Here is a 12,304-nt window from a genome sequence, read left to right as displayed (position 1 = left end):
TTGGATTTCCAAGTTGAGATTGCCTTAAAGCTCTTTAAATGTGTAAACCCCACAAAATTGTACTCGCGTTTGTTACAGATAATTAAAATGTGTTGATTGTACTGAGGAAGCGGGGAGAATTAATATGCATGTGTTAACAGGAAATGTCTCTAGTTGATCAGCCTTTCTTCCTCACATCTGCTGGCTCCATTTTTGTCAGGTTACTTCTCTGCGCGGCGCGCGTTCCCAAAACAGCTCAGCTTGGCGGCATGGGAAACTTTCTGTGTGTTTTTTCTAGTTTAAAAAAAAAAAAAAAACCTGAGAAACCAGGCTATTTCTCTTGAGGCCACCCAAATGCTTACAAGTATGCATTGTGAGTTACTTACAAGTATGCAAGTAAGTCTGTGAGTTACTTGCTCTTCGTTGATTATTATTCCCCTCGTTTTCTGAGTGTTTATTTGGTCTCCTATAGATTCATGGCGATACAGTCCAGAACCAGCTGGTGGTCCAGGGAGTGGAGCTCCCATCCTACCTGCCCTTGTACTCACCTGCCATGGATTGGATCTTCCAGTGCATCTCCTACCATGCCCCCGAGGTAACTGCCAGGTGGCTTCGGTGTGAAGTTCACACAGGAGGAATGCTGGGGCTCCCCTCTCTTCCATTATGTTGTCACAACCTCTACACCATGGTGCTCGGGGATGTAAACAGGGCCCATTGATAATGGCCACAGCAACCCCAGTGCTAGCCAGCCGTCTCAAAGGGTAGGGCTCACTATGGTGGCTGGTTCTGTGCTCAGCACTTTTCCTTGGTTGTCTCATCTAACAACTCTGGGAGGGAGGCTCAGAGAGGCCAAATACCTCTGAAAGGTCACGTACCTCAGGTCATGGTGACTGGACAGCAACCCGTAGAATGTGGCTACGGGGCCAGTGGGTTTCATTGCTTCTTAGTTCACTAAACTTCATGCCCCCCTTTCGTGTTTACAGTAATCTAAGAAGTTGGTAGAACAGGTAACAGTTGCCCCGTTTTACAGAGGGAAAGTGAAACTCAGGTAATTGCATTTATAAGATTTTTTTCCTGTTCCTTCTTTTTTTTGGTCTAATCGAAGTAGCATTAGGAATTCAAGTACAATCAGAATACTAGCAGAAATATTCTTTTTCTTACCCAAGACTGAGAAGTAGAACACCAGTTCTACTTGGCCTGGTAACTGTGGTAGATGAAGCTACTTCAGCAGATGGTTCAGAATTTAGTCTGTGGGGAGAAGGAAGAAGGGGTCTTGCTACATAGTGGAGAGCACTTGATACATAGTGGAGAGCAAAATTCAAGTATACCTCCCTTTTCCTGGAAGCTGCAAATACCTTGACAGCCATAAAGAAAGAGATAAAAGGATATGACTTTGACTAAACAATCCCTCTTAAAGAATATTGCAGAGTGGGGGTGCCTGGGTGGCACATTCAGTTAATAAGCGTCCCACTTCGGCTCAGGTCATGATCTCACAGTTTGTGGGTTCAAGCCCACATCAGGCTCTGTGCTGACAGCTCAGCTGGAGCCTGCTTCAGATTCTAGGTCTCCCTCTCTCTCTCTGCCCGTCCCCTGCTCATGCTCTGTTTTTCTCTCTAAAAAATAAATAAAAATATTACAAAAAGGGGGAGGTTATCACGTAGGGGAGCCTGGGTGGTGGCTTGGTCTCTTGGTTTCGGCTGAGGTCATGATTTCACGGTTTCGTGGATTCGAGCATGGAGCCTGCTTGGGATTCTCTCTCTCCCTCTCTCTCTGCCCCTCCCCTGCTGGCACTCTATCTCTTTCTCTCTCTCTCTCTCTCTCTCTCAAAATAATCAGTTTTTTAAAAATGGGCTTAAAGTTTCAATTAAGCAAGATGAATAAGCTCTAGAGATCTGTACAACACTGTACCTGTAGTTAACGATACTGTATCACACACTTAAAAAATGTGTTAAGAGGTAGATCTCACGTTAATGGTCTTACAACGGTAAAATTAAATGTAAGGGGTGCTTGCGTGGCTCAATCGGTTAAGTTTCTGACTCTTGATTTCGGCTCAGGTCACGATCTCATGGTTTTGTGGGTTCAAGCCCTGCGTTAGGCTCCGTGCTGAACTTGGAATCTGCTTGGGATTCTCTCTCTCTCTCTCTCTCTCTCTCTCTCTCTCTCTCTCTCTCCCTCTCCACCCCCCCTCTTTGCCCCTCCCCCACTCATACTGTCTCTGTCTCTCTCAAACAGTAAACTTAAAAAAAAGAATAGCATGTAGAAATAATTGGACAAGTGCATAAAGACACAGGCATGCACACGTACATCCAGGTGTATGGGTTCGTGCTGGCACAGCATTGGAAGCTGTCATCACAAGGGATTGCTTAGATTTGGGGATCCATGTAGGTTCAATGGGATGTTGCAGGGCCTATTTAAAATGATGGAAGACCATGATGAAGATCTGTACATAATGATGTAAGGGTGTTCGCAATAACCGGTGTGTCCAACAAGGAGGCTACGTGTCTTGCTGTGTGTATTCTAAGTGGTAGCATGGCCCGGTGTTCACGTTGGGCCCTGGAGTCGGGGTGCCTGGGTCTGAATCTCAGCTCCATTGCTTCCAGCTGTCGGGACAGAACAGTCAAGTCACTTGTCCCTACCTAACCGCTCTGAGTCTTTTTTTTTTCATCTTTGAAACGGAAGCGTTAATTCCTGTTTTGGGGGGTTTTTTGCACAAATCGAATAGGACAATCGATTTGCGTTGCTTGGTGGAGTCCCCCACTCGTAGCACTGGAGTGTTTGTTGTGTTTTCAGGACTGTGGACATGATTTTTATATCTGTATGAGAGAACTGGGGAGGGGGGATGTCGAAATAGCACCGGAAGGTGAGATTTTGTATCGTCTTAACTTCCTTTTCTTGGCCTATCTGTGTTTTCTAACTTTTTCAACCAAATATAATGCATTACTTCCATTTCAATTTTCCTGAATCCTGAAGTATGAGGAGAAAAAAAGGGGTATCTTAAATTTCAGGTGACTTTTTTACCATTAAGTTGATTTTAAATCAAGTCAATATGTATGGAAGATTGAAAATTTGCTGGTCGATCTCTGTGATTTCGGGAGTCTCAGCAGCCACACCGTGGCCCAGGCTCCTGGGAAGAGGTACCGCAAGCCTGACTAGAAGGAGAGGCGCCCCCACCTGTTCAGTTGAGTGACTACAGCCTGTGAGCAGGCTTGATGGGTTTGAAAATTTGAAAACGGGAACACTGTTTTTTTTTTCCTCCTTATTTTAACGAAAAGGACAAATCGGATTAAAACAAAAGGTACCTGTCATAAGGCATTCTTCCTTTTATTTTAAGCACCAGTAATCTCAAAGGATGGCGGAAGCTGGGAACACAGCTTTCCCAGGGAGTAAAACTCTAGGAAATCATTACTGTGCCAGAAGAAGTGATTAAAAAAATTAGGTCACCCGAATAATAATAAACTCTGATTCTTCGGGCACTTAAATACGGGACTTGCAGCATCACGTTAAAAAAATGTTAATCATTTTCGAAATGCAGAAGAATCCATGTCATTGTGGAAGGTGGTGTTGAAAATGGGTGTGTCTCATGCCTAAAAACTCTGAGTGGCTGGGATGTGTCATTTGGGACATTAGGCCATGCCTCCCAAACAGGGGGTTGTCAGTTTGGCCGAAAATATACAGGGCAGGCAGTAAGATAGGGGACAGGAGAAATGGCTTCAGCCATGAATATCTACCATATGAAATTTCAGATTGAAATTGAAATCCAAAAAAAAAAATCATTATTTAGAAAGACTTTTTTGTTGTTTGAAGACAGGATCCCTGCCCCCATACAACTGAAATAATATTATAGTAAGTAAAAAAGCGGACTTATGCCCTCAATTTCAGGCACATTCTGCATGGAAAAAAGTAACCATCTCTTAAGATCTGTTTTTGGGCAGTGAAAACAAATCCCTTGGTAAGCTTTTTATCATTTTCAGTAGCTTTTCGTTTGCCAGAGGTGGTATGGGAGGTGTAGAAGGTGAAAGTTCTGGTCCCTGACATGAGTGGTGGGTCTTGTCTGACGGGGAATCCATGTGGTCCCTTGCTAAGCTGTGCAGTGCGGTTTGTAAATGTTGGATGAATGAAGAGGAAAGTGCATCTTTAGAGGCCGGACAGGCAGTTGGGCTGACCTGGGTTCAGACTATGGCTGTGTTGCCTTGGGCTCCTTGATCTCTTTGTGCCTCAGTTTTACGAGCTGTAAAATGGGGCCAACGCTAGAACCTTCCCTGAAGGGCTGTCATGAAGTGACCGTGATAATACACATCAGTGCGTGGCCAAGAGATAGGGGCACCAGGCAAAGCAAGCAGCTACCACCCTTATGTTTGGTCTCTACGGGACTCACTGAGGCAAATGGGGGTCTGGGCTGACCTGCAAGTCAGGAAACAAGTAGGGGGCGGGTTCAGGGAGTAAAGGAAGGGCCCAGGGAAGGAACTGTACACGTAGAGGCAGGTAAGAGGCATATTAAGGAGACCAGCATTACTGGAGAACAGGGAGAAACTGGGCTGGCTGGATGTGGACCGGGTTACAGAGTCGGCGAACGTGGTGTGGTGGAGATCAGGCAGAGCTTGAAGAACTTCCATCAGGAGGACGATGGGAAACAAGCAACACTCGAACCTCAGACTGGCAGGTGCAGACCAGGTGGATGAGAGAAAGAAGAAGGGTTGGAAAGCCGCGGAACGGGAAGGAGAAGATTTCTATAATCAGAAAACCTTAATAAAAATACATATACTGGAAAGAATTTGGAAAAGACAGGTGAAAAGGAGAAAAAGAGCCACCTAAAATCCTGCCGTGTTAACATTTTGATATGTTTCCGTACTCATATTTCTCTGTCCACTCCGGTTCTTGCTCTGTATTTTTGTTTTAGAGGTAAGGATTTTGTGTGCGTAATTTTGTGGTGCTTTTCCCTCACTTCACATCAGAACAAATACCTGTTAAGTTCTGTGACCCTCAGTCATGTCAGGAGGTGTTCAGAGTCGAATTTGTTAGATGTGAGGAGTGGAGGTGGGAAGTGAGTCAGAGATGCTAAGCCCTGGAGCCCTTCACATAATCCCCTTTTCCTGAGGCTCTCTGGGTGCCAGGCCCTGTGTTAGTTCCATTGCCTGGTCTGCCTTCCTCACGCTCGGCTTCCCGAGGCTAGGTTTTGTTGTTATCCCTGTGATACAGATGAGGCCCCCGAGGCTTACAACTTGCTAAGGTCACACCACTAGAAAGAGTCAAAGCCATGTAGCCATTTTATCGGTAACTCTGAACTCAGGAGATCTCTCAACTCCTAAACTCTTTCTAGAAACTGCTGTTAATGGCTATACCTGAGGAGGGATTTAAAGGCCCTAACAAACTGACCCATGGGACTGTTACCTAATGGGCATACTACGAATTGCCCTGTAAATTCTCTAACACGTGATGCGGCTGGCAGTGCACATGTAGCACTAGCCTTGGCCATTGCTGACTTCTGCCGAAGCGTATAGGCGTATCACTTTCATTCTGTTGAATTAGGAAAAAATTGCCAGTGAAAGAGAAATAATATGAGAAATTAAAATTTCCTCCTTGTAATGTGTGGGGTATAGGATTTCTTTTTATTCACTTTGAAATACTTTCTTTGAGACTTGGACTGGCGGGGGAAGGGACATAAGATCAGTTTATGATTTTGCCCACCCATTACATATTTGCTTCATTCAGAGAAATAAGGAAAATAGGATACGTATATATTCAATCTATATATATTTTTTAATGAAGCAGTACTTGTAAACACTGATTGGAAGGTTATGTAGCAAAAGCAGAAATACAAATCTGGGAGCACTCTTAGCTGCATGAGAGTTGCTCTCAATTTAGAAAGCTTTTAGAAACACGGTATTGGTCCAACTTCTTTTGCGTTTCCTGTACTTTTGAAGTAGGTAAATAACCCTCATCTGGAGATGACATTAAAAATCCAATAGTTAAATAAGATGGTGGTTATATAAACTCATATATATTAATGAATTGTCACAAAGATCTCCCCTTTCCCCACAATAAAGCGTGAACAGAAAACCTGGTGGAATAGTCTAGTTAATGGTATTCTACCAATGTCAATTTCCTGGCTTTGATAATGCAATTGTAGTTAAGTAAGATGTCACCATTGCTGAGAGCTGGGGGACAGTTACCCAGGACCTCTGTTATTCTTACAATTTCTTATGAGTCTGTAATTGGTTCAAAATAAAAAAACTTTTAAAGTGTATCAGCAACAATCGGAACAATAATGTTCTATGTGTGGTAGGGATTCCTCAGCCATTAAGAATAAGGTAGATGTGTGGGTACTGACATGGGAAGAGGGAGGCCCATGCTAGATTCTTGAGTAAAAAAAGCAACTTGTGACCCCAATGTGTACAAGATTATTCGTTTTTATAAAACAAAAAATCCCAAGCTGGGCTTTTACAAAAAAAGCTATATATTCACAGGATATAGACAGAGGTCTAGAAAGATAAACACCACACTGTTGACACTGGTGATTTCCTAGGAAGCGGGAGTTAGGAAGGAAAGCGTTCACATTTTACTTACTATAAGGTGGTATGGCTTAAACTTTTTTTTCCATAATCATTTCTTATTATAGTGTTTTTTGTGTTTTTTTAAGTTTATTTGGAGAGAGAGAGTGGGAGCAGGGAAGGAGCAGAAAGAGACAGGGAGAGAGAATCCCAAGCAGACTCCGTACTCTTACTGTGGAGCCCGACCCGGGGCTGAATCTCACGACTGTGAGATCATGACCTGAGCCAAAATCCAGAGTTAGACGTTTAACCGACTGAGCCACCCAGGTGGCCCCAATTTTTATAGTTTTTATGAAAAAACAAATACACAAATAAATGTAGGGGCCTTCTGAGTCTCCCGTGTCCTCTAAGTTCTGATGTGTGTGTATGAGCTAATATGCTGAGCTGCACATTTTCATAGTTTATCCCAGCCAATAGGCTTGTTTCGATCTCAGTCTGGTTTGAGCTATTGTTCCTCTTGTTCTTGCCAAAGATAATCAATCCTGTCACTTCTCAGAAGAAATGTATAACCTCTAACAGACCTGCCTGAGATCCATATCATTTGGCTCCGTGGACACTTGTGGGCATTTTCTATATTCCTATATTATCACAGAGCTTTTAAAAATTTTTAAGTTACATTTTTGGATACATTTTTAATGCATTTGTATCCTGTGAAAAAGAGAACTTTTGACGCACTTGTCTTAATGGCCAGGATGTTTTGTCCATATGTTGGCATTTGCCCTAATTCATCTTGTCAAAGGTAGTGGGCCAAGAGCTCGTGTGCGTGCACATGGGTGTGTAAGAGAATAAGCCACATGAGGGCATGGTTTTCTGATTTCCTCACTGCCTTGTCCCCAGTGCCTAGAATACTACTTAGTGTCTTAAAGTTTCTCCATAAGTAGGTATTGAATGTGTGATTATTTGTGTGTGTTGGGAAGTATCAGTCTGATAATCCTGTAGAATCTCTCTTTCTCAATCTTTTCCAGAAACCACTTTGATACTGGTCTCCAAGAATGACTTTTCAAGTATAAATATCCCATGAGAGGGTTAGGGAAGCCACTTGTGACATTGGCAACTTTATCATCAGCTAAGATGCTTCTGACTATAAGAAACAAACACCTAACTGGCCCTACAAAAATTATTCAGTGTGTTCTCTGACACAACAGGTAAAGGCCGTGGGCGAGGCAGGTTCTGTCCATCATCCTCAGATAGCAAAGTGGCTGCAGCCGTTACAGTCATCACATCCAGACATGGCAGCATCCAGAGGCAGAAAGATGAGGAGCCTTCAGTTCCTTGGGTTCCTGTTTAAGAACAAGGAAACCTTTTCTCATGCGTCAATTGTATAAATCCCCCATTAGCAAAGGGAATGAGACCACTGTGATAGGTTTGGATCTGTGTTAATTTGCTCAGGCTATGTTTTAATCCCTTCTGACTGTTATAACAAAATACCACAACTGAGTGACTGATAAGTAACAGGTATTTCCCACGGTTCTAAAGCTGGGAAGTGCAAGATCAAGATACCAACAGATTTGGTGTCTGGTGAAGGTCTGCTTCCTGGTTCGTAGATGGCTGCCTTTGCTATGCCTTCATGTGGCACAAGGGAGCTTTCTTGGGCCACTTTTATAAGGGTATTAATCCCATTTGTAAGAGCTCCACCCTCATCACCTGATCACCTCTTAATATCCTCTCCTTGGGAGTTGGGTGGTCATTCAGACCATAGTACGTTGCCCTAACAGACTGGATGGCTTAAACAAAAAAAAAAAATATTCTCGGGGCTCCTGGGTGGCTCAGTTGGTTGAGCATACAGCTTTGGCTCAGGTCATGATCTCTGGTTGGTGGGTTCGAGCCCCGCTTCAGGCTCCGTGCTGACAGCTCAGAACCCGGAGCCTGCTTCAGATTCTGTGTCTCCCTCTCTCTCTGCCTCTCTGTTGCTCGCACTCTCTCTCTCTCTCAACCTCTCTCTCTCTCTCTCTCTCTCTCTCAAATAAATAAACATTAAAAAATTTTTGTTAATGTGTGGAAAATTTATTTTCTCACAGTCCTGGAGGCTAGAAGTCCAAGATCAAAGTGCTGGCAGTGTTGGTTTTTCATGAGGCTTGCATTGCCTTCTCACTGTGTCCTCACATGGTTGTTTCTCTGTGCATGTGTGTTCCTGGTGTCTCTTCCTCTTAAAGAGACACCAGTCCTATTGGATTAGGGCCCCACACTTTGGACCTTATTTCTCATTATTACGTCTTTAAAAGCCCTGCCTCTAAATGCAACCACGTTGGGCTTTAAGGCTTCAACATAAGAATTTGGAGGGGACCTAATTCAGTCCATAACAGCACCCAACCTGATATTTGTGGTGCAGAGACAGAAACCTGAATGAAATCAGGGTTCTGGGGTACAGCCAGTATCTCCATCATCAGCTTTTACCTTAATTATTCAGGCAACACTAGGACACAAAGGGACACATCTGGAAGGGGTGCAGTTGCACTAAAGAAAACTGGGGGCCAGAATCCTACAAATCTCATTTCCACCACTTACTAGGAAGTGACTTAAAGTCAAAGTATCTGAGCTTGGACTTTCTCTTCTGTGAAGTGGGAATGACTTAGGCGGGCCTCCCAAGGATACTGTGAAGCATAAACAAGAAAAGGCAGCAGTGGTGCTTAGCTGGGAGCCTGGTGAGCACTCTTTCTCCTTAGTTCTACTGTTGACCTTGTCTATGCCATTCAAAACCTTACCCAAACCACTGACCTAAAGGATACCTCTTCCATTGATTTTTCTTTTTTTTTAAAGAACAAGAACTCTTTGATTAGAAATACGTAATTGTCTTAAGATAGCTCTAAAGCCATTAACAGTATTCCAGTGAGTAAAACATTTACTTCCTTTTGGAGGAAATATATGCCTCAAAATTTGTTGGGAGGAAAAGTGATGAGGTTAGCCTTTGGTGCCAGGCTGCCTGGGTCACATCTGGCCCGCGGTAGCTCTGTGTGTCACCTTGGTGCAAGCAGGCCACTCACTGTTACATGGCTTGGTCTCTCACCTGTGCAGTGGCAGAATAGAGAGCCTGCCTCCTGGCTGGTTGTGAGAGGGGGGATCATGAATGCGGAGTGCATCTCACCATGGACAGTGGGCGCTAGCAAATTCTCAGTGAAATGGGGAGGACCTGGAGGGGGACGGTGCATCACAGGAGAGGTGGGGAGTCAAGAAACTTCCATTCTCATTGGTGTCTAGTGTTCAGGAGACCCCTCACCGTCCTGGGGTAATCTTGCACATGTGATGGGGTTTTTTTTGTTGTTTTTTTTTTAACTTTAAATCAGTTTATTGACACAGTAACACAACACACTTGCCTTCCTGACACCCTCACCCCCCTCACCCAATCTAGATCTCTCCCCCCTTCCTCCCCCCTTAGGATGAGCTGTTCAGTGAAAACAGAAAAGGGCAGGCCACTTCTACACCCCCAGTCCCACCCCTAAGCCCTATGGGGCAGGGTCTCAGGCTCTACTCAGAACCTGTTGAGAAGAGGGGCAGTCAGCACTATGTTCGGCCAGGCAGAGGCATCCAGTCCCTAAGAGCAGATTCCCACACAACCCCCAGGCCCTGAGTTGCTTATTCCTCATCCTCTGGCAAAGGGGGAGGAGACCCAGGCTTCACCAAGTTGGGTGACTGGTCCAAGGCCCGTTGTTGGTAGTTGGTGAGACTGGATTTGAGCCCAAGTGTGCCTGATGCCCTAGGGCATCAGGGCCTGAGGTCTTACCCATGATGTTTAGTGCCATACAGTTGAACTCCTCCCTGCCCCTGCCCCTGACTCCCTATCTTCGCCAGACACAGAGTTCTGGAAATGGGCATGTGGCTACATCTGTTTTAGAGTATTACTTTGGAGATGTCTTTGTGAGAAATGTCGTTTCAGATTCTCCAAGTTCATGATTTTCATTATTATTTTTAATTAGGCCCTGCTAACTGAGATGATGGAGAGATGTAAGAAACTAGGAAACAAGTAAGTATTTTTAAATTCATAAAGCATGGGTCTGGAAATGGAAGTCATTTGTTTTTGTTGTGTTTTGTTTTGGATTGGTTTTTGAGCTTGGCATGCTCACGTGGGCAAGAGGGTCAGCAGAGCGCCAGGATGGCACAGAGGTCGGGAAACTGGAGTCTGATCGTCTTCCTGTGCCTGGCTCTACTCTTTCTCAGCTTTGTGAACTTGGGTCACTTACTTGAGTTCTCTGCCTCAGTCTCCTCATCTGTAAAATGGGTTTCATAATAGTCCTTTCCCCATGGGGCTGTGGTAAGTGGAAGGGTTGAGATAAATTCCATCTTCCTGTCTTCCAGGCACAAGAGGTTTCCCCTCTCTTTTCCCTTCTGTGGTAGGTGTCCCTAAGTCACATGTCCCTAGGTCCCAGAACAGTGCTTTTTGTAAGAGATGGGGGTATATATTTGCAGCGTGGATCAATATTATTACTTGATGTTTAGTTTTATTAGTGCACCATGCTCATTTTGCATCTGTTTAAATGGATGTGATTGCTTGCTGTCCGTCAATCCAGCTAGCCGATTCAACATTTATTGAGTTCCAAATAAGTACAGAACACTGTGTTAGTCTCTACAGGTTGCCTTTTTACTCCAGCCTTTTAAAATTCTTTTCCAGCCTTACCTTTAAAGAGCTTTCATTCATCCTTCCCAGCAACATATGTGCTTAAAATTAAAGCACTTTTCATTAAGAGGAAGTTCTTCTGATATGGGGCACTTGGGTCTTGCAGCGCCTTGCTGTTGAATTCCGTGATGTCCGCTTTCCGGGCCGAGTTCATCGCCACGAGGTCCATGGATTTCATTGGCATGATTAAAGAGTGTGATGAGTCGGGTTTCCCCAAGGTAGGCTCTTGACCAGATGCTCAGTGGGAGAACAGATAGGCACTGTTTACCCGACAGCTCTCGAGGGAGAGGGTGCTGTGTGGGGGTTCTTGGGCCGACAGAGAAAACAGGCATTGTTTCCGAAGAACATGCTGGAAGGTGAGTTAGTGATTGGGATTGTTAGACACATGTAAGTTGCTGCCAGTGAGTCCTAAGTCTATCGAAGTAGCTCTCTGTGAAGTATTTAGGAAAGGCTTGGGCTTCCATCTTTTAAAAATGTATCTTCACTCATGATTTATAAAAAGCTCTGTCCACAAGAATGTTGTGTCTCGTGAATCAGAGCAATGCACAGAGCCAGCTCTTTGTTTTGAGTGTCTCTAACTTGCATGTAGGGCTGCGGTAGAACTTCAGGAAGATGTTGGAAGATTAGCCATGAGACGAGCTAAGGGTTACAGCCTTTTCCTCTAAGCCTCAAGGTGCTCTGATTTGAAATCTCCAGTATTGCAATGGTTTGCTATTCTTTTTTTTTTTTTTTTTTTTTTTAAGCATCTTCTTTTTCGCTCACTGGGGTTAAACTTAGCCTTGGCTGACCCTCCTGAGGGTGATCGACTCCAGATTCTCAATGAAGCTTGGAAAGTTATCACTAAGTTGAAGAATCCACAGGTGGGTGACCATTCAGACCTCAGATAGACTGCCTTTTGTCCAAGTCTGGCAGTAAATTCTTGGTTTAAAAAAAAAAAAAAAGATATTTTCACTAATCCTACGTCTGGGTTTTTATTTTGTTTTAAGAAATAATACTATTTAAAAAAAATTTTTTTTAATGTTTATTTACTTGGAGAGAGACAGACCGTGAGCTGAGGGGGTGGAGGGGAGGGGGCAGAGAGAGAGGGAGACACAGAATCTGAAGCAGGTTCCAGGCTCTGAGCTGTCATCACAGAGCCTGACATGGGGCTTGAACCGACGAACCATGA

General features: G+C 44.1%; 1 protein-coding gene and 1 long non-coding RNA gene across 5 annotated transcripts in view; one reads left to right on the top strand and one right to left on the bottom strand.

Moving 5' to 3' along the window:
- LOC132689157 (uncharacterized) lies at positions 1 to 701 on the bottom strand. The gene is made up of 2 exons (XR_009614887.2): positions 528 to 701; positions 1 to 273 (listed from the first exon to the last, which is right to left on the bottom strand). It is a non-coding gene; the product is annotated as an uncharacterized LOC132689157 (long non-coding RNA).
- VPS35L (VPS35 endosomal protein sorting factor like) overlaps positions 1 to 12,304 on the top strand; it is a 115,606-nt gene that overhangs the window by 50,765 nt on the left and 52,537 nt on the right. For 3 of the 4 annotated variants that reach the window (XM_078439917.2, XM_078439916.2, XM_078439919.2), the window contains 4 exons: positions 452 to 574; positions 10,439 to 10,485; positions 11,243 to 11,354; positions 11,880 to 11,996. In XM_078439917.2, coding sequence (XP_078296043.2) covers positions 452 to 574; positions 10,439 to 10,485; positions 11,243 to 11,354; positions 11,880 to 11,996 — 399 coding nt within the window. The remainder of the gene's footprint in view (positions 1 to 451; positions 575 to 10,438; positions 10,486 to 11,242; positions 11,355 to 11,879; positions 11,997 to 12,304) is intronic. The other variant, XM_078439918.2, reaches the window with a different exon arrangement.

This window comes from Panthera onca, chromosome E3 (assembly GCF_046562875.1).
Source record: "Panthera onca isolate mPanOnc1 chromosome E3, mPanOnc1 haplotype 2, whole genome shotgun sequence".
Classification (NCBI taxonomy): Eukaryota; Metazoa; Chordata; class Mammalia; order Carnivora; family Felidae; genus Panthera; species Panthera onca.
The sequence above is the reverse complement of the archived record's forward strand: the minus strand, read 5'-3'. Positions and strand labels throughout refer to the sequence as shown.